Raw genomic sequence first — 21,270 nt, forward strand, 5'->3', positions numbered from 1 at the left:
ATATGAAAAACAGACATTTTCTCCACCTTATACAACTTCCTTGGCCCCTCCTCACATCGTGATAAGCTGCCCTAGGCTTCTCGAGAGCTGCCCCTGGTCAGGCTGGTCTCCATCCCCAAAGTCTGAGTCTGGATAGTTCTAGAATCTTATCAAATCAAAAGAAGAGGAAGGATCTGGCCTGAGGAACACAACTCTGCTGTAATGATAATGGTTTTCTTTCTTTTTTGTTTCTCCCCCTCTCCCATGGTCTCTCCAATATGTTTGGATGTCCTCCCTGCACTTTTTGTTTTGTCATCACTCCTCCCAGGGCCTCTCCCTCTGGCTACACCTGGACAGGAGATGTAGAAGCAGGGATGCCGGATTGGGATGCTCGGGGCAAAGCAGACTTGAGTCTCACTCTTCCTTGCCTTGGAATTTCTTCTCCACCTCTTCTCCCCATGTGTCTGCCTGGAAGGCTAAGAAATCAAAACAGGAGGAGGAGGGGGTGTGAATTTCTAACATCCACCTGGCACACCTTCTCACCAGGGCAAGCTGAGAATGATGGAGATGAAAGAAGACGGAGGGCTCCAGGCACGGAAAAGACCCTGGCCACCAACCTGCTCCTGTGGGAGCAGAAGGACAAGTGGTCCTGATGCTCCGTGACCCTGGAGAACTTCAAGGACACCGTAGCAAGATTAAGTACATGCATCTCCCCTGGAGATGTGGTTTCATTTCAGCTGGCATTAAAAGACTCAGAGGACTTCCCTGGTGGCGCAGTGGTTGAGAGTCCGCCTGCCGATGCAGGGGACACGGGTTCGTGTCCCAGTCCGGGAAGATCCCACATGCCGCAGAGCGGCTGGGCCCGTGAGCCATGGCCTCTGTGCCTGCGTGTCCGGAGCCTGTGTTCCGCAACAGGAGAGGCCACAACAGTGAGAGGCCCGCGTACTGCAAAAAAAAAAAAAAAAAAAAGACTCAGAACTGCTCATGATCTTTGGCGTGTGTCTGAGACTTGGCAAACCCTACATCCCTGGTTGCTTATCCACACAGGAAAACCCAGAGATAAGCTCATCTTCATTCCCACGCATAACCCAAGGACGTGTCCTGGTAAACAAGACCCGGGCCCAGCACACCCACTGACCTTCCTCTAGTCTCTCTGTCCTCAAATAACCTTCGCAGAAGGGTGATAGCAACACGGAAGAAGAGGCAAGTAGGCGACATCTTCATGCAGCCTCTGTGCGACCTTCGTCCGGGACGTTAGAGGATTTGGGTCTTTCTCAGAACTCCTAGGAACTGGGAACCCCCTGAGTGCAATGGGAAAACTCCCTGTTGCCCTACCCAGGAGACTCAGACCTGGGAAAGTCCTGGACCAATACCAGAATTCAATGCACGCAAAGTTGGGCACGCAGCTTGGAAGAGAAAGAGATGCAAAGTTGGAAGATTTGTCCCCCTCTTGCCCCCCATGCAAGACGGCTTTGGTGTTGAAAAACTAAAAGATAGTTACCTTTAAGATCCTTCCAAGACATGAACTCAGAGGCCCAATATAGAGAGAGCTCTAGAAATACAGCCAGACAGTGACCATCTCTTCCTGCAGCAGCTGGCTTGTTCTAACAGGAGTCTTTAAGTCCTCAGCCAGGGGATGCTGCCCTACCTTGGCAAGCCTTAGTCCCCTTGCCTGTAAAGCAGAACCAGGTCCAGGGTGTCTTACTGGAACCCGTGAGGACAGATGTGCCTAGAATAGGCCGCAACTATCACTAGAGCATCTTACCCAGTAGGCTTTGGGCAAGGCCCCTTCATCAGACACGTACACAGTCCTAAGTGAGACAAATAAAGGGCATGCACAGTCTCCCAACAGTTCAAGTCACACTGTTCTGTGAAATTTGTTTTGTGCCACATTTAGGGGAACGCTAAGTTTTCAGAGTTTTTTGTACTGGGGGATTTGGGGTAAAGCATGAGAATGTTCGTTATAATTATCAGTGTTATTACAGGTATAATCTTCTTCCCTCTCTCCTCTTGGGTTGAGTCCCCACATCTCCCAAGAGTTAGGAAGAGATTACTCATTTTTTTGAGGCAGAAACTGGGGGTTAGGGGGTGTTGATATTAAATGTGACAACAAGAGCCTAGGGTTTCCCAAGATATTCATGAGAAAGAGAAGTCTCAGAGGTGAGGGAAGTTCCAGAGAATGGGAACTGAAGTCTGAGTACATGTTGGGTAGTGCCACCAGGGCCCACAACTCAAGCCAACAGGCAACTGGGCAAAGATTCGCAAGGCTAGGCTCCCAAAGAAAGCAAAGTCAGCTCTCAATAAAAGAAATATTACGTCACGCAAATGGAGCTGGCCAGGGCCCTGATGCCCTTTGTCAGGTACTTCCTTACTGCTTTAAAGTGGTAATAAGGGGCTTCCCTGGTGACGCAGTGGTTAAGAGTCCGCCTGCCAATGCAGGGGACACGGGTTCGTGCCCCGGTCCGGGAAGATCCCACATGCCGCGGAGCGGCTGGGCCCATGAGCCATGGCCGCTGAGCCTGCGCGTCCGGAGCGTGTGCTCCGCCACGGGAGAGGCCACAACAGTGAGAGGCCCGCGTATCGCAAAAAAAAAAAAAAAAAAGTGGTAAGTAGGAAAGTTTTGGCAATGCTTGATTCTCTCCATTGTGGCCAAAGCCACCCGCCCCCAGCAACCAGGGCGGAATGTTCTCAGTTCAGCAAATATCTTCCCGTCAGGCAGTCTGGGCCAGCTCTAGGACAAGAGTCATGGTGAAAAACCAAAATTAACGAATTAGAACCCAAAGCCAGCAGCAGTGACTAGGGGAGATTTCATCAGCCCTGTGATGGGTCAGAGGCCAAGGCCAACCAGAATGATGAGCCCTCCCACCCCAAAGAGGTCTCTTAAGTTCCCAGAAGAGCTGTAGGCCACACCCATCCTGGAATTCCCTAGGATCCCACACCTCCTGCACAAGGATGTCTGAGCCAAACTCCTAAAGTCTTCCTGAACATTCATTCCCAAGTGGCTCCACATTCTCAGACAAGGGCAGCTCATGGGATGTAAAACCCAGCGGCTCACGGTGCTGGGAGGGGGGCATATTCCCTGGAATCCCCGCCCAGACGCAGCACATTCTGTACACTCCCTGGTTTGGCAATTCCTTCTCTCTCCCTGGGCATGTCACTGTGCTCTGCTTGTTTTCTCATCCTCGGAAAAAACTACGTGACCTCGGTTAACGTCGGCAAGGCGCTCGGTTCCAGATAAGCACAGCCTGTCATTAGCGGCGCTGTGATTTTTCCCCCTGGGGCCCTAACATTCTGCCTCTCCCAGCTATTTTGGGCCAGGCTGCCCAGCCATCCCACTCTCAAGGGCAGAGACTGGTATTGCAAACTTTTGAATTCCCTTCCAAAGGGTAGCTACAGGCAGGCTCGGATGGTGGCGTCCCACTGCCAAGGGATGGGGGTGGGACAGCCTCCGTGGAGAGTTGGGAAAGGAGCTGAGATGGAAACTTGGCAGCCAGACCCAGCCTCCCTGGCCGCTGGCCCACTCTCGTTGCTCCTGGATGGCGCTGCTGGTGTTCTGGAAGGGTTGGGGGCAGGTGGGAATCAGACTGGCAACTGCAAGGATGCAACAGGCTAATCTGCTGTGATCCTCACACCTGGAGAAGACACTCTCACTATGAGAAGGACTGCCCTCTGGACTCCATGCCAAGATGGGAGGTCGGGGAGAGGAAAATACACTCACTGTCTTACTTTTGCCCTTTATATGCTTTCCGACTCTAATCAAGCCATTAAATGCCCCATGCCTCTGTTTCTCCATCTCTCAACATTTACTCCCCTATTTTGGGAATTCCTTTCAGTTACACAGAGATAGTCCCAGACGGACCGGTTAAGTAATACTACTTTACTTGATGTACAAAATAGGAGGGCCCCCTGGTGGACTGCACAATTCTAGGCATTTCACTCTGAAATGAATGAGTGAATGAATAAGTAGACACATGATGAACAATTAAAGTGAAGAATTTTCAGTTTTTTATGCAGAGCCACAGAAACAAAAGGAGGAGAGAATTTCCAAGAGAAGGTCACGGTGAAGTCTCCTAGGATGCAAAGAAGACAAGGACAATGAAAATCAGAAGGAAAACCTGGTTGTACATGATTGTAGACTGGGAGGAAGGCAATTCCATGCCACAGCCTCCCGGGAAGGCAGTGTCTATTCACCAGACGATGCAAGGCCCCTTTGATCTAACCATTTTTCTTCTAGGAATTTATCCTACAGATATACTTATAACTGTGCTCAAATAAGTAAGTTCTGGGATATGCCCGGAAGCATCACTTTAATGTAGAAAGATCATAGATAGCCTAAAAGGACATCATTAGGGGCCTGTTAAAAGAAATTACAGGACATCCACACAGTGGAATACCACGTGGCTCTCTAGAGAATGAAGCAGCTCTCCATATAATGATATGGAACAAGCATTAACGTGAAGTGAAAAATTACAAACCTTATTGAAAGACATTAAAGAAGACCTCGGTAAATGGAAAGGCAAACCATGCTCGTGGGTAGAAGACTCATCACCATAAAAATCTCAGTTCTCTCCCAATTAATCTACAGGTTCAAAGCAATCCCATTCAAAATCCTAAAAGGCTGGGGTGGGTGGGATATAGTGGGAGGGAGTGGGGAATTGTCCTGCAACATATGAAGGCATATTATAAAGAGGTAATGATGAGGACAGTGATATTGGAGCTACTATGAGAAATTATACCAGTACAACAGAAAGCCCCCAGACAGACCCATGTGTATAAGGAAACTTGATCTATGACAAAACTGGCATTGCATACACATCAATGGGGGAAGATGGATTATTTTCTAAAAAGAGCACAGAGATATTGGGGCATCTCCAGAAGAAGAAATAGAAATGACCAAAAAATATAAGAAAGAAACACAAACTCTCAGTAATCAGGCAATGAAAAGACATTTAATGCCATCAGTGGGCAAAATTAATACACCTGATAATACCTCTGGAGCGACCTGATCTTTCATCCACTGCATAGAGTTTTATTTCATTGTTGTAAAAGTTATAATAGGTATATATGTTGTTTAGGGATACATACCTATTTGCTAAAATTATAAAATAAAGCAGGAGAATGATTATTAACACAACATTCAAGATTGTGGTTACCTCTTGGGGTGGGAGGGAACTGGGAAGAGGGAGGTGTACCAAAAGAGCTTTCAGGATAACAGGGCTAAGGTTTTATTTCTTAAGCTGGGAGGCATATATAGATTTAGATATCTTAATAAATAAAAGATTTGAAGAATTTACAATAATAACAGTATATATGGTGTATGGAACAAATGAATTCAAGACGGTTCCCCCCCAAAAAAAATGCAGAACCATGTTCAGCACATTTCCATTTTTTTAATAAGGTAATTTAATATATGTGTTTATGATTAGTTTGTCATAAAATACCTCTAGGAATAACCACAAGAAACTAGTAATAGTGATTGCCTCTGGGCAGGGAATGCAGAACGGGACCGGGGGTTATTTTTCACTGTGCACCATTTATATAATTTGAATTTTTCCCTTGTGCATCTGTAAGCTCTCGGGAGACACGAGGCTGTTTGCAGGCACCGAAAGGCTGAATCAGGTGCAGACCTGCAGAGCACTGAGGCACTCTCCTAGCCAAGCTCTTGGGTGACGCGCCACTGCTACCAGGTTTTTTCAGGATTTCTGAAATAGGCACACTGCAGGACTTGTGGGGTGAAGGGCCAGGATACCTTTTAACACACGTCCATTAAAACAGCTCGGGGGCTGGGGAGGAGACTGGCAAAACGAGATGAATCAGAGACCCTGATTTGGGAAAGGATTCGTTGATTGCCAACCAGTGGCAGCGAAACCTCCACCCCATCCCCAGGACCCTCCACCTCCCAGGACAGTACAGCCTGTAGATCTGATCTTTGCTTTGGAAACGGATCAACATTCCGATGTGGCCGATTAGAAAAGCCAAGGAGAGGGGCTCTCTGAGAATGAGGGTGGCAGAAAGGGGCCCACGCTTCTCTGCCTCCAGGCGAGGGGTCCTATAATCTCAGCTCGAGGAATGCTAACCCCTTCCTCATAGCCTTCAGTCTAGCCCCGTCCCATTTTGCCTTGGCCAACGTTCCGGAATAACGTGGCGGAGATGGCCTGCGGGTGGGTAGCGCCCAGCGCCCCTCCCTCCGGTCTATCCCCTGGCCGTCGGCTCCTCCTCCAGGACCCGCTCGCTGAGCAGCAAAAACTACAACTCCCAGCAGCCAGTTCGGCGCCCGGCGCGCAGCCGCAGAGCAGAGGCTGCCGGGAGCGTGTTGCCCGGAGGCGGGGCGAGCACGCCGGGCGGAAGTCGGCCGCTCGCCAGGTCCCAGCACTGCCCGCAGCGAGGCCCCGCCGCCCGCGGGCCCCGGAGCCAGCCCGCACCGGGTGAGTGACGGCCTGCCCGCGGCCGCCGGCGCCTGCCGCCGCCTCCGACCCCGCCGCGTCCCGACCCCGGCCCCGCAGGCTCCCTCCCCATCTGACTGAGCGGGGCCCCTGCCCCCTGACTCGCCGACTGGGGTGGGACGCCTCCCTCTGACTCTGAGAAACTGTCCTCTTCTCCCGACTTGTGGCGGACACCTCCTCCCTCTGACTTGTAAGACTCTTACTTCCTCTGACTTGCGGGACACCTCTCTGACTTATGAGATACCTACCCCGTCTGACGGCGGCATTCCAACCCCTTCTCACCTGGGGGACTCCTGCTCTCTCTGACTGCAGGACTCCTTCCTCTCAGACTTGCAAGACTCCCCCCCGCCCCAACCCCCGACTTGTGGACACCTCCCCGCTCTGACTAGGGTGGGACATCACCCCCTCTGACCCTGAAGGATGCATTCCCTTTCTGACGCTTAACTATCCTTGAGAACAACCCTCTCCTGCCCCCTGTGATTTCATGGCTGCTCCTCTGACCTATGCAGGGCCTCTCCTAACCAGTTAGGGAGCCCTCCGCTCTCTGACTGGCACTTTGTCATACCTGCAGCAGGCCAGCCTTCCCCACCCCAGCAGGCCTTCCTCTCCTTCCCTTCAGCACTTTTCTTCCTTTTGCACACAAACTGTGCATCCTCCCTCTCCCCTCCTCCCAGCCTCCATCTGGCCTGGATGGGCATCATCCCTGGGACAGGCACCTCTTGCCCATCCTTGTCGCTCGGTGCCTTTCCCTTGCCCTCATGTCCCTAGGCTTGGCAGGCACCTATACCTGCGCTCACCCATCTGTCTGCCAGGCACATCTTTTCCCAGGCACCTGAGTGTCCCCCAGGAGACCAGTGTCCCTTAGCACTCTTGCTGCATTTTGCCTGCCTGTCTCGGGGTATGTGCTTGACATCTTTTCCTACCACGTTCTCAACAGATTGTAGGTTTGGGAGCGCGCATCTCCTGGTGTCGACTGAATCTTGCTGGCTCTTCAGTGTAAGGACCAAAACTTGACAAAAGCGTGGGGTCACAGGGGGTCCATGAAAAGGAAGTCAGTGCTGCAGTCCTTCAGGAGCCAGGGGGTCTCTGCAGCCTCTCCCTCCTCTCCCTTTGAGGAGCTTGATTGAGAAAGATCTTCCTGGATTAGGCTGTGGGCCCTCCTCCAGCCCCCAGCCCCACCCCACAGGCCTCTCAGTGGAACAGCCCAGCCTGAGCCTGTGGGCATGGTGGGGCACCTCCCAGAGCAACCAGCCGCCTCCCCAGGGGACCCCTCCCTGCCGGCCTCAATGAGCCCTCTGTTCGGCCTGAAGGCACACTGACTGGCCAGCCCCTCCCTCTGCACTTGGTAGGGGCTGCGTCCTGAGAGTGTCTTCGGGAGAGGACTCAGAAGTGTAGATTTGTTCAGGAGCTGTCACGAGGCCACTGTAGTGGTCTGGGGATAGGATTCTCTGTCTTCTCACTCTTTTTCTCATCCAAATTTCTCATCTGCTCACTGAAGGCACTGTGACGTCACAGGGTGGTGGAGGAAATCCCGTGTGTTCAAGTATACTTTGTGCCACCATATGATCTGATCGTTTGATACCTTCTGTTAGCTGAAAGTCTCCTATCTTCCCCCTAAAGATGTTCACCGAATGTAGTTCACACCTTTTTTTCATAGCCCACCGCAGCGTCATAGACTTTAAGCCGTTGGTACTTGAGGAATTTTTTACATGCCAGTCTGACGGCACCCTGTGCGTGTGCCAGGCATTCCCGAGCCACAGAGGCAGGGAGGAGGAAATCGGTGCAGGAGGAGTGGCTGTGTCCACCCCACTCCCTGAATGTGGCCTTTGAGGTGAGCACTTGCAGGCTGCCGCAGACACACTCCCCTTTCATCTGAGTCTCAGGACTTCCCAGGCAGCAATGTGGCCATCCTCATGGCAGCTGTGTGGGGGGTAGGTGGATAAATGCCCTAGTGTTTTCTCCTTCAAAAACAAGAGTATCTCAGCTCTGGGAATGTGGTCCAGAGTCCTGAAATGGCTCTGCACTATGATAAGGAAGTTATTTCTCTATTGTTCAGATGTTTGTGGAATGGTACCTAGGACACTGAAAAAAAAAAAAAAAAAAGACAGTGATTATTCTTTTCCCTCCAGTCACACTCTGGACTGTGGAGATTCCTGGAAAGATCTTATTAAATGCCAACATTAGGGGAATCTAAAACTTTCATGTTGATCTTTAAGGACTTTTTTGTTGATTTCCCTTTTCATTAGACCAAGGTGATCATTAGGAAAAAATAATCCTGATAATAGAGAAATCTGGGAAGATGTTTGGTTTTCTCTTTTTCTACACTTTTTTTTTTTTTGAATCCTACTTGTTTCTCGGTAGTAAGTCCAGTCATTAAGTGGAACTCACAGCTCCAGGTTCTGAAGCAGAGCCCAACTTCCATTCGTGCTCAGCCGGCAGAATGGGTCATGGGGAATGAGGCCGGAGTAGGGCTCCAGACGGCAGTGTGCAGACGGGGCCAGACCAGATACAGCTACGGTTACTGGCGGTGTGAGAGTGAGGGTGAGGTTGGAGCCCACCCAGAAGGGCTCCAGGGGGTCCCAAGGGTTGAATGAGTCCCAGTGATGCTGGCCACTGAGAAAAGTGGGGGAGAAGATGGGTTCTTGCAGGTGCACCTCCACTGTGGGAGCAAGCCCTGATTCAGGTCGATCGTGGGGTGATGGTGTCCCCATATTTGTGGGCTCTCTGGGAAGCAACCCCAGTGATGTGTGGTTTTGTTTGGGACCTCACTTCCAACTGGGCAGATAACTTTTAGCTAAAAATCCTCCAAGTATAACATTAACGATACAACTGAAGCTCACGCTACTGTGATCCCTACTGTGATGGGATAACTGCAAACTGTGGATGATCCTGACACTGTGCCGCCTGCCCCAGAGACAGAGCCGTGTGTGAATGGCCCTGCCCCTTGGGAGAAGCTGGAGGTTCTTTCCCTGTCTCCCTCCTTGTGGTTGGCAGAATAATGCCCCCCCAAGGTGTCCACATCCTGACCCCCCAGAATCTACAAATATATCACGTGACGAAGGGAGATTAAGGTAGCAGATAGAATTAAGCTTGTTAACCGGCAACCTTTAAATAGGGAAATCATCCTGGATTATTCAGGTGGTCCCAGTGTAATCACAAGGTCTTTAAAAGTGGAAGAGGGAGACAGGAGAACTTCAGAGGGAAATGATGGCAGGAAGGCTAGAGAGATGCAATACTGCCAGCTTTGAAGGTGGAGGAGGGGCCATGAGAAGCTGGAAAAGGCCAGGAAGCAGATTTCTCCACCAGCCCCTCAGGCAGGGACACAGCCCTTGATTTTAGTGAGACCCACGTCAGACTTCTGTCCTGCGAGACTGTAAAATAATTTGTGGTGTTGAAGCTGCTGAGTCTGCGGTGATTTGTTACAGCAGCAGCAGAAAACGAATTCACTCCTCTTGGGTAGCGACTTCAAAACAAGACAGAGGGCTGAAAACTAAGTTATCTCAAAGTGTATTTAACTGGATTCAGTAAGCAGTTGTGAATGCCTGTTTGCAGAGAAAGGAGTCAGGGAAAGTGCAGAGTTAGGTAGCACCCAGAGTCAGCCCTGACCTCAGGAGTCCCTAAAGGACATATTGGACTACTGGGACCTTTTCCTTCCTCCCTGGTTTCCTTCTGCTGCCCACCCTGTCCAAATTTGAAATGGACTTTTCAAGTACAAAATAGTAAGCCTTGGCGAGTCCAGAACAGAAGAATGCCATGAATCAGGTCACATTCTCAAGGAGCTGAGACACATCATCCGCATCCTTTGAGATGCTGTCTCCCTGCAGCTTTGAAGCCCTTGGCCTCTGTCTTTGCAGCCCTGAAGTCAGTGATGTCGACGGGATTAGCTCTTGACTTTCTAACCAGGAAGTGCCCTTGGGCAGTGAGCAGAGCGGGAACTCTGAGGCCCGTCTGCTGTCTGGATGCCGCTGCGCTCTCACTCTCGGGGACCATTCAGATCAGAGACCGAGGCAGGGGAGGGAAGGCAGCTGCTCTGCAGGAGTGAGAGGCTGGGAGGAGAGTGGCCGCCACTCTGGGCGACAGGGAGCTGGGAGGGGCCTCCTGTCGCTTCCTGCCTCCCTAGATCCTGAAGAGGAGGAGTTTTGCCCTGGCAGCTGTGTTAAACCTGTTTGCCGTGCCACCTGTCACACCCGTGTTCCTAAAGGAAGCTACAGAAAGAGGCCCTCAGCTGTGTCCAGAGTTGCCGCCTGCTTTTGTCTAAGCCCTGCTAAGTCCAGTGGCGAAAGGCCCGAGGATGGCCCGTGGAGGTAGGGGTGTCGGAGCCTGTCCTCACTCTTAACCGTAACCAGACCTCGGAGGGGCTCCTGCTTCTGGGGTGGGGAGATGGCGTCACCCTGGACAGACATGCAGGAAGAGGTCGTACCGCCTTCCTTGGGCCTGGGAACCCACTGGCAAGTGGACACACCCCAATGCCACACCTGGCTGTTTCAGGCCTGTTTTCTAAAGAAGGTTTGGTTCGACAGAAACCGGAAAAGCATGAGTGTCAGTGAGCCGTTCTTGATACCCACCCTAAAGAGAGGGGACCGGGAAGGAAATTCGGACTCGAGCCTCCTGGATGGTTGTTGCCCCTTGACAACCAGCGACTTCTTTCTGTGGATGTTGCAGTGGGGCTGGCAATGGAGAAGGAAGCCAGCAGGGGTGCAGTGCCCTGGGGTTTCTGAGCAGGAGAGGACTTGGCTGCAGGGCCCCTGAACAGGCGAGCCTGGCTGGTCAAAGAGCCTGTGACTTTTTACTGCAGCAACTTGGTTCCAGTTTCCCGGGTTATATAAAATCAGCCCATTATGCTGCATGTGGTGGGACTGACAAACTTCTTGTTACACTAAAGCTGACATTTAAACTGCTTAGTGTTTGGAGGCGCGTGGGCAGGGGGATAAGGGTCAGCCCGGCCCCCAAGAGCAGGCCTGTCGGTGGGTCATCTGCGGGGGCAGGGGGCAGACCCTGGCATGGACGGGAGAGTGAATGCTGTTCCAGAATGGTGAGGTGGGGAGGAACAGAGGTGTCACAGGGTCGGGGCGGGCTCTCCATTCATTTGTAGATTCATGGATTCACCGTTCATCCATTAACATACTGAGCGCTTTCAGTGTACCTGAGTGTAATCTGGAGATGGAGCAGTGACTCGGATAGGAGATTTGGACAAGTACAGACAGCGGGAAGGAACCCGAAGAGCAGGCGTGGCTGAACTGAGCCTGAGCAGCAGCAGGAAGCGCTCTGCCCGGACCAGGGCTGGGTGGCCGGCGGGCTCCACTGGCCCCTGGCTGCTGATGGTGGCCTCAGATTCTCTGCTGGGAGCGAGCGGGCAGGAGATGGGACAAGATCACTGGTGATAGGATAGTGACTCAGGAATGGGGAGAGAGTTGACCGGAGGCAGTGAGGACGCCACATCACAGTCTTGTGACGCATCTTCACTGGCAGACACTGTGCACTGCACCTGCAGCTCTGTGACCAGGGGGCAGCTCGACCATCAGGGACTGATCAGGGCCGTGGGCTTGGGTGTAACTAAGGTGGGGCTCAGGGGCAAGACGCTGAGGGGCTGCTCAGGAAGTGGGTGTATTTTTCACTCCTTCAGCACTGGATGCTGTGGGGTAGAGGGTGGGCGGGCACAGGGTGGGCAGGGAAGTCCTTCTGAGGAGGTGAAAGCGAGACAGCGAGGATCCAGGAGCCGGGGCGGGAGGACGGCAAGCCCTGTCGGGGGGACGAGGGCCGGCTGGGATGTCGGGACAGAAGGGAGGCTGGCGTGGCCTGTCACTGGGGAGGGTTGAAGGCTGGCAGGGGTCGTGTAAGTAGCGAGGGTTTGCTCACGAAGCAGGGAATGACGTGGCCAGAGGGACTGGCTTGAATAGCAGATGTCGCTGGCTGCAGGGCACCAGTGGCTGTCAGGGAGGGCAGTGGCAGCAGGGGCTGGAGGGCGGCCTGTGTGGTTGCGGTGAGAAGGGGCCATGAGAGCAGATGGGGAGGAGACGGGTGGCCGGATTGCTAGGGCCTGCTGGCGGAGCAGGTGCTGCGGAGGAGGGGAACCAAGGCTGTGCCTAGGCTTTTCGAGGTGGCGGTGGTTCATAACTTACTGTTGAAGTACGTTCAGGTGGAAAGTTCCATCTCCCAAGGTTTCGATGAAAGTTTTGACCAGGGCAACTGCAATTATGGCCGTCCTCCATCACCACCTCTATTCCTTGGGGGGAGGATTTGTGAGCGAATGCATGTTAGAAATCCAGGCAGAATTCTGACTAGGAGGTGAGGTGCAGGAATTGAGAGCTCAGTGGTGACACTGGGCTGGACGTGGACACAGGGCAGCTTTGGCCTGGCTGTGTTTTTGAAGCCTCGGTTTGGCGAGACCAGAGGAGGGGCTGGGACTCCTGTTTCTCCCGCGGAGTCCTCAGCAACCAGCTTGCGGCTCCATGGCAACTTGGGGGGCTGCTTCCTGGGGGAGGAGGGAGCCCTCTTCCAGGAAGGGAGCTGGGAGCCAGTGCCCAGGGAAGGAGAGGAAGGCTCTGAGGCCGTTCTGCAGGGCCCCACGCGTCTTGCTTCCTCCTTAGAGGTCACTTTTCTGCACTTGACCCTGTGGCTGAAACCTAAGAATGTCCAGAAAGCAAGGGAAGGGGAAGGCCTGGTTTCCATGTGGACCCGTGGCCGTGATTTTCCATCCTAGGAGCGGGGCCGCATGCTCTGCATTTGGGGGGCAAAGGGTGGGGGGTGGCACAGAGCCTCCAGATCCCCGTGAGTCCCCACACCCTTCCCAGCTGCCGCCTGGTGGAGGGAGGAGCATCTGCACGGAAAGTCACACCGTTGGTTGTTTTGGGGGCCAAGGCAGAAATGTTCCATGGCCCGAGGGAAGTTTCTCAGGCTGAGACCTACTGAGTTACAGCTGGAGGCCGAGACTGAGAGCGGCCGAGGGCTGGCGTTCGGCTGATTCTGCCCTGGAGACAGCGCCGGCCTGGTGCCACTGTGGCCTCGCTGAGCTGCGTGGTCTGTGCTGGGGACAAGAGCTGCTGTTCTGGCCGCTACAATCAGCTCTCGAGCTGTGCCTCGAGCTGCGCCCAGGGAATGGGCCGTGGCGAGCCACGCTGTCCTTGGAGCTGACACGCTGGGCTCCAGGTGGTGAGGGCCCATCAGGCTCTGGTCTCTCAGCCATTTGCATGACAGAAAGACGCCAGGGGACGGAGGTTGCCAAAACCAGAACTATTTTTGTTTGGATTGAATGTGTTTTATACTTACATTTGAATATTACAGAAACCTAACCCAGGAGGAAGTAAAAGCTCACTCACTCAGTGAGCGCGCGTCTGCACTGTGCACTGTTCTAGGAGTTGGAGACACAGGTGAACAAACTGGTAACTATAACATGATGTCAGGTGGTGACAGATGCCAAGGAAGGGGATGGAGGGTGCCGCCGGGAGCAGAGCCGTCAGGGAGGGCTTCTCGGCTGAGGTGACCTTGGATTAAAATACAGACCTGTACTCTCTCTGTTCCCCTGTCCTGACTGACTCCCACCCCACCCCCCAGCACGTGCTGCCCCTCCCGCAAGATTGCAAAGCACAGAACCTTCTACCGGAACCTTCTCTCACCTAGCTTTCTGTCTTGCCAGCTGGGATAGAGGAGATGGAATAACATTGCTTTAGGAAGACTTTTCTTCTTGCTGAATAAGAGTAAACACAGATACTGCAAAAGTCGGGGTTTACTTAAGCCAAGGAAGTAGTAATGGCACAGAGTCGCGGCAGTGCTGTTTACCCTGGTTGAGGCGGCCTCAGACCGTGTGCCCTCACATAAGTGGGAAGCGCTGTGCCTGGCAGGTCGCTGACCTCTCTCCTTTCCCCCTGGGTTGCAGGTCCCGCCTGCCCTTCAGTCTGATGCCCGTCCAGCCCTCCGACCCCCTGGAATGGAATGAGTCTATGCACTCCCTCCGGATCAGTGTGGGGGGCCTTCCCGTGCTGGCGTCCATGACCAAGGCCGCAGACCCCCGCTTCCGCCCCCGCTGGAAGGTGATCCTGCCGTCCTTCGTGGGTGCCGCCGTCCTCTGGCTGCTCTACGCCCACCGCCCTCCTCCTGGCCGGCCCCCCGTGCCCAATGCCCACAACTGGAGGCTCAGCCAGGCATCCGCTGACCGGTACAATGACACCTACCCGCTATCAGCCCCCCAGAGGACACCGGGCGGGACTCGGTACAGAATCGCTGTCATCGCCGACCTGGACACGGAGTCAAGGGCCCAAGAGGAGAACACCTGGGTCAGTTACCTGAAGAAGGGCTATCTGACCCTGTCAGACAGTGGGGACAGGGTGGCCGTGGAGTGGGACCAAGGCCGTGAGGTCCTGGAGTCCCACCTGGCGGAAAAGGGGCGGGGCATGGAGCTGTCGGATCTGATTGTCTTCAATGGGAAGCTCTACTCCGTGGATGACCGGACAGGCGTCGTCTACCAGATCGAAGGCTCCAAGGCGGTGCCCTGGGTGATCCTGCCCGACGGCGACGGAACCGTGGGGAAAGGTCAGTCGGGCCGTCTGTCCCCTGGGCTCGTTGTGGTGCTAGAGGACAGGTCCTGGGTCACCCTCAGCTGGCTTGGTTTGCACACCTGTGCGGTGAAGCAGTCATGGGTCCAGAGGGAGGGGACGTCAGGGAGATCGAGTCTCCTCCCTGCCTCTGACCTGCAGCCCCCAGAGCGTGAGCAGAAGCCTCCGAGACCTCAGACCAAAGCTGTGTCCAGGAGTGCGAGCTTCTGCTGGGGGCCTGCGGGGGAGGCGGGGCCTCTCCAGGAGGAGGGCTGGGCTCCGCCGCTGCTGCTCTCACGGCCCCCAGCAACCAGCCCCTTTCTGTGTCCTAAACGGCATCTTGAGAGCACGCTGGGACTGCACCCTCCACATGCCTCACCTTTAAAGCCGGGGCATCAGATTTTCTCATTTTGAACCAAGACTTTATTAAAAAGCAAACGTCTCCTTTCTGAAAACCCAGCAGAAGGAAGGTCTGTGTGAGCAGCAGTGGCCGCCCCCCACCCCTTGAGTGGAATCTGACCTCTGGCATGGGCTGTGCCCCACTGCTCTGCTGTTTGCCAGCAGGTGGATAGGAGAGCTGTGAGAGGGAGCCTGCATGCCCAGAGCCTTCGGACAGGGCAGCAGGAGAGTTGACACCAACTTCTGCGCGTGCCTGTGCCCTCGGGTGGGTCCGCACCTTCTAGAAAGCCAAACTCCACGGCAGGCGCCTGAGGTCAAAGGAGGAATCGTATTAACTCACTGGGCCCGCTGCCAGGCCCTCCCCCTGCCCCTCTTCCTCCCCCTCTCCTGGTGATAAAAATCTCTCCCGAGTTTGCCCAAGGCTGGGCAGGTTGGCAGGACTATCTCAGCCACCGTTTTATTGAAAACATTGGTTGTCCGCTTCCTGCCTCAGGCTGTCAGGGCGTGTAGGGCACCATCCAGTAGTTCTGTTTGCCTCTTGGATCGGGAGGAAAACAGGATAAAGGGAGCTCAGGGTTGCCCTGTGGTCCGTCATCCAGAGCCACCTGCAGAGAAGCATCTTGCGGAGAGGGTTGCAGCCCCAGCTCCTCGGGCTGGCAGGAAATTTGCAAAACATTTGGGAAGCAAGCACAATTTAGAGCACGGTGTAGGAACAGGTGAGAATATGCTAGAAGAACAAAGCACCCACACAGCCTTCAAAACTAAGCTCATAGTAAGTAAATCTGTCTAAGAAAACACACACTGTTTGGCGTGGCTACCGTGAGCCCCCACGCCAAGCCCCACTTAGCTCTGGACACTGGCACATAGTTGACTCAGGGATATGTCAGGTGTGGCCTCAAGGACTGCAGGCACGTTCTGAGGCACGTGTGACTGAGACTTCCCTACACTTTCCTAGGATCGGGCGTAGTCTGAGTCGGGGCTGACAGCTCGAGAAACAGGGAGCTTGGGGTCCGCGGAGATTTGTGAGTGGAGGGTGGGCCTTTCTGGCTGTGCACGGCGCAGGAGGGTTCCCGTGCATTGTGAGGCGGGTGGTCCCAGCGGGGTTTCTGGGGTGAGTTTGGGAGGAAGATGCGGGGGCTCCAGAGGGCCAGGAGAGAGAAGGGGGAGGCAGCAGGCAGAGGTGGCGCCTGTCTGCGCCCCGTGGACGCCGTGGGGTCAGCGCTAAGGAGAGGATCCCAACCGCCTGCCCTCTGGGGTGGAGCTCCCAGCAGGCTGGCCTGGCCTCTGCTCTCTTGTCGCCGCCCCGAGGGACCTCTGACACCCAAGGCTGCGGACCCAGAGGGCTCTCTGCTCTTGCCTGACCAGACACACGGAGCCAGGCCAGCAGAAGGCTGGCCGTCGCCTCAGGCCCGCCCCCTGTCTCCCTGTCCCCAGGCTTCAAAGCCGAGTGGCTGGCTGTGAAGGACGAGCATCTGTATGTGGGCGGCCTGGGCAAGGAATGGACCACCGCCACGGGGGAGGTGCTGAACGAGAACCCGGAGTGGGTGAAGGTGGTGGGCTGCAGGGGCAGCGTGGACCACGAGAACTGGGTGTCCAGCTACAACGCCCTGCGGGCTGCTGCTGGGATCCGGCCGCCAGGTGAGAGCCAGGCCCGCAGGCGGGCGCTGCGCAGATGGGTGGCTGCGAGCATGCGGGCTCCACGTGTTGCTTGCCGAGCATGGGCTTCGCTTCTTGCTTGTTTGACGACTCGGCTGTCTCTGACAGTTGCTCCCACCAGGCCACTGGGTTCAGGGGCTAATGAGACATTTCTTCTCTCACCCCAACTCACCCAGACAGACGGCCCGGCAGGCTCAGACAGCAGCCCCGTCTACAGCGTCCTCCCAGCCACCACCCTGGGGTCAGGCCTCGCATGTGACGTGGTGGGAGCAGGTGCACAGAGCTTTGCTTCTTTGCCCCCATTTTCAAGAGTTAACGGTTTGTAGTGGGGAATGGTGGTGCTTAGAGCAGCCTGGTCACCCCTAGGCCTGGGGCATGTGACTGAGGACATGGCTTCACGCCCAGATAGGCTCACTTCCCATACTTTTCTGCTTCGAGGCAGCCTCTCCCCACCCGCCCTGATCCATCTTCACAGATCGGACCTGCGTGTTCCTCATGCCTCTTCCCCTGGCGCTCTCCTTTGTGCCACTTGAGTAGCACCAAGGAGGCGAAATACAGACAGACCTCGCAGCCACGGCTACTTGGCAGCGCTGGGGAAGCTGGCGAGGAAGGGTGGCAGAGAGTGGCGCAGCAGAGACTCAGCGCAGCCCTGTGGGCTCCGTGCTGCTGTCCCGGGCTCAGTCACTCTGGACAAGTGGGGACAAAAGCACATGGAAACCTAAAGAAAAGATGACGGTGATGCTGCTCCGGCGCCGGGCCTCTCGCGGGTCTGCGTGCAGGGGCGAGGCCGCCCTGGCTCTGGGGAGGGCGGGCGCTGACCGGTCTGTGTCCCCAGGCTACCTCATCCACGAGTCTGCCTGCTGGAGCGACACGCTGCAGCGCTGGTTCTTCCTGCCGCGCCGCGCCAGCCACGAGCGCTACAGCGAGAAGGATGACGAGCGCAGGGGCACCAACCTACTGCTGAGTGCCGCCCAGGACTTCGGCGACATCTCCGTCCGGCACGTGGGGGAGGTGGTCCCCACGCACGGCTTCTCCTCCTTCAAGTTCATCCCCAACACCGATGACCAGATCATCGTGGCCCTCAAGTCCGAGGAGGACAGCGGCCAGATCGCCACCTATATCATGGCCTTCACGCTCGACGGACGTTTCCTCCTGCCTGAGACCAAGATCGGGAGTGTGAAGTATGAGGGCATAGAGTTCATTTAAACTGGGAAAAATCAAGATGATGAGCAAGGCTGGGGGGTGGACGGTTTTAAGCTACGTCAGGACTCAAATTTTATAAAAACCCAAGGACTGCACTTTTATTGTGATGTTTAGTTTTGCTTTTTTTTTTTTTTTTTTCTTTTTTCCTCGGAACTCTGAGGTGTATGCCTGGTTTAGAGATTTCCAGAATTGGGAGCTCAGTCCCAGCCTGAGAAGTGGCTTCTCAGAGGGGAAGGGTTGGGGGTCCTGGGACTGCAGGCCAGACGTTTCCCTGCACTGCCATCTGGTGGTGTAAGCTAGTCATTGCAGGCATCTTAATTTGGGGCCCATCCTCTGATTCAGCCCTTTCTTCCATCTGACCTACCTTTCTTTTCTCTCCATTTCTTCTTTTGTTCAATAAATATTTCTTGAGCTCCTACTGTGTGTCAAGCACTGTGCCCCCTCTGGGAACACAGCAGTGAGTCTGAAGCAGGCCTGCCAGTTAGGTGCTCCTGGGCCATCCCCTTTTCCTTCCTCGTGAGCCTCGGGCATTAAACCCACCCCTCCAGACCCCTGGAAAAGAACCTGGTTACGATACAGGACATCACAGGGCTGTGAGAGCGAGGGCAGGCCGCCGGGAACGCTGCAGGTGCCCAAAGTGCTGCAAGAGGGGACGCAGGCCCACCGTCTGCCCCGTCATCAAACTTCTCCATTCAAGTGACCGACCCCGTTTTCTGCCTTCAGGAAAATTCTGCAGCGGTGTAGCACTTTGAAGTTTTCATTATTAACTTATATTAATTAAAGTAATTTCCTTTCTTATAAAATGGAATTGGCAAATCTTATCAGAACAAAGTCTTGTAGTTAACAAATTCATTCCCAGCAGTGAAGGAAATGGTAATTAAGCAATTACAGTTGGTCAAGTTTTCAACCGTTTCTAAGTCCTTGGTCAAAGGATACAAAGATAAGGATAAGGATACATTGCTGTTTCTAGCAATTATCAGAAATTGCCATTCCTTTAAAGACTTCCATGAATGACTTGAATTTGTATTTCCTGAGTCAAGTGGGGCCCTGGGTTCTGGTGAGCCTACACCCTGCCCCAGGCACTGGGGCTCCCTTACCCTGGAGGCTGTGGACGAGGCCTGCCTGGCCCTGTGGTTTCTGTCCTAGCCTTTTATTTCTCCTCAGCCTCCTCTTCCTGGAAACTCTTCACAGAAACCTTGGTGTGTCTCAGTACCTGTGGCCTCTTCTCCACGCTCCAGGGTAAAGGCGGAGGATTTGGGACAGAGGTCAGCCAGAACCAGAGCCTAGAAGGGCCGTTGCCATCAGCCCACGGTGCCCCCTCGCCCAGAAGCTACCTCACCCCTCAGGAGAATGTAGGGTTCGTGATGGCCGGGAAGGGCCGTGTTTTAGGCTCTGGCTGTTACTGTGTGGACCCCCTGTCTCACAGACTTTTCCCGCTTTGAAACTTTAACACAGATGCTTGGAGGGGACCCAGGAAGGATCCCTCATTCTTGTGCTGGTTGTCTGTTTCTTCCACTGTAAAACAAACACCAAAAGAACAGAAAACAAACCTTTGAACGTGACTTGTTTCTCTGGAACTCAGCTCCCACTGGACACAGTCTGAAGGCCCAAGTCTTTTCTGACTTTGCCTAGCTGGGCTCCCTGACACACCTCCTTGATAAACATCCATGAATGACATCAGGGCTGTGTGATATTAAAAATACAAAGATGGAATTAGAGGACTGGAGACAGTCACTGAGTTGAGATCCAAGACTCAGGTGCCCAGAAGCACCATTTTCACACAGTGATTTTCAAATATTTTAAAGCTAGCCTTTCCCCCCTGTATTTGCTGCTGTAAGCATAATGATTGTGTTCCTTCCTACTGGAGCCATTGTTTTGCAAACAATAAAATGTATTCTCTTTGTCTCCTGGTCTGTGTTGTCTTTTGGCGCTGCCCCAGGGGATATGAGAGCTGATTCACACAGGGGCTCAGTGAAGGGTGCGCTCCCTGTGGGGGTGAAGAGGGGTTCCTGGCAAGGAACAAGCCAGAAGCCTTCTTGACACAGGACGGCTGATGTGCTGTGGGAGTTCACAGGATAGGGACCCATGGACCTTTGCAGACGAGGAGACTTTGGAAACTGAATCATCCAGTCCAACTTTTCCCCAAGTCTGAATATGCTCTTTTGGTCAGAGTGGTTAGGAATATAGGCTCCGGGACTTCCCCGGTGGTCCAGTGCTTAAGACTTTACGCTCCCAATGCAGGGGGCCCAGGTTCGATCCCTGGTCAGGGAACTAGATCCCACATAATGCAACTAAGATCCTGCACGCAGCAACAAAGATGCCGCGTGCCACAACTAAGACCCATCACAGCCAAAGAAATGAATAAATAAATACTAAAAAAAAAAAAAAGAATATAGGCTCTGAGCCTACTCTCGCCTTCTGAAATGGCCCACACTCTGTGGAGTGTGTTTCTGAATAAATCCACTTCTTACCTAAAGAAACAATATATAGGGCTTCCCTGGTGGTGCAGTGGTTGAGAGTCCACCCGCCGATGTAGGGGACACGGGTTCGTGCCCCGGTCCCGGAAGATCCCACATGCCGTGGAGCGACTGGGCCCGTGAGCCATGGCCACTGAGCCTGCGCGTCCGGAGCCTGCGCGTCCGGAGCCTGTGCTCCGCAACGGGAGAGGCCACAACAGTGAGAGGCCCGCGTACCGCAAACACACACACACACACATAAACACACACAAATAAGCAAAGAAACCCTTAGCAAACTAGAAATGAACTTCTTTAAGCTGGTAAATGTCATCTGTGAAAAACCTGCAGCTAACATCATACTTCATGGTGAGAGACTTTCCGTCGAAGGCTGGGAACAAGGCAAGAAAGTCAGCTTTCACCACTTTTTTCCCCCACCACTTTTTATTTTAAAGTCATTTTAAACCACAAAGAAGTTGCCAAACTAGAATAGTGTTGCTGTGTTCCCTTCATGTAGTTTTGTCCAGTGACAGCCTCTCACATAACCACAGCTCAGTGATCAAACCAGGGAACTGGCATTGCACTCATTACTTTCATTCACCCGCTGTC

At 53.9% G+C, this 21,270-nt stretch overlaps 1 protein-coding gene across 3 annotated transcripts; it reads left to right on the forward strand.

Moving 5' to 3' along the window:
• Positions 1 to 6,309: 6,309 nt before the first annotated feature.
• CANT1 (calcium activated nucleotidase 1) lies at positions 6,310 to 20,113 on the forward strand. 3 transcript variants are annotated; one of them, XM_082605508.1, is made up of 4 exons: positions 6,310 to 6,404; positions 14,296 to 14,948; positions 16,784 to 16,987; positions 17,841 to 20,113. In XM_082605508.1, exons 2-4 carry the CDS (start codon positions 14,318 to 14,320, stop codon positions 18,209 to 18,211), a joined length of 1,206 nt encoding a protein of 401 aa, XP_082461634.1. In that variant the 5' UTR covers positions 6,310 to 6,404; positions 14,296 to 14,317; the 3' UTR covers positions 18,212 to 20,113. The 3 variants fall into 3 exon arrangements, with proteins under 3 accessions (XP_082461634.1, XP_082461632.1, XP_082461633.1); XM_082605506.1 differs by lacking the exon at positions 6,310 to 6,404 and adding an exon at positions 6,534 to 6,612; XM_082605507.1 differs by lacking the exon at positions 6,310 to 6,404 and adding an exon at positions 7,341 to 7,418.
• Positions 20,114 to 21,270: the final 1,157 nt, after the last annotated feature.

Source organism: Mesoplodon mirus (genome assembly GCF_964341445.2).
Source record: "Mesoplodon mirus genome assembly, chromosome: 18".
NCBI lineage: Eukaryota > Metazoa > Chordata > Mammalia > Artiodactyla > Ziphiidae > Mesoplodon > Mesoplodon mirus.

Coding starts and splice junctions, on each gene's coding strand:
- CANT1 (XM_082605508.1), top strand. CDS start 14,318: ATGCCCGTCCAGCCCTCCGACCCCCTGGAATGGAATGAGTCTATGCAC. Junction 14,949..16,783: donor CGACGGAACCGTGGGGAAAG/GTCAGTCGGGCC, acceptor CCCTGTCCCCAG/GCTTCAAAGCCGAGTGGCTG. Junction 16,988..17,840: donor TGCTGGGATCCGGCCGCCAG/GTGAGAGCCAGG, acceptor CTGTGTCCCCAG/GCTACCTCATCCACGAGTCT.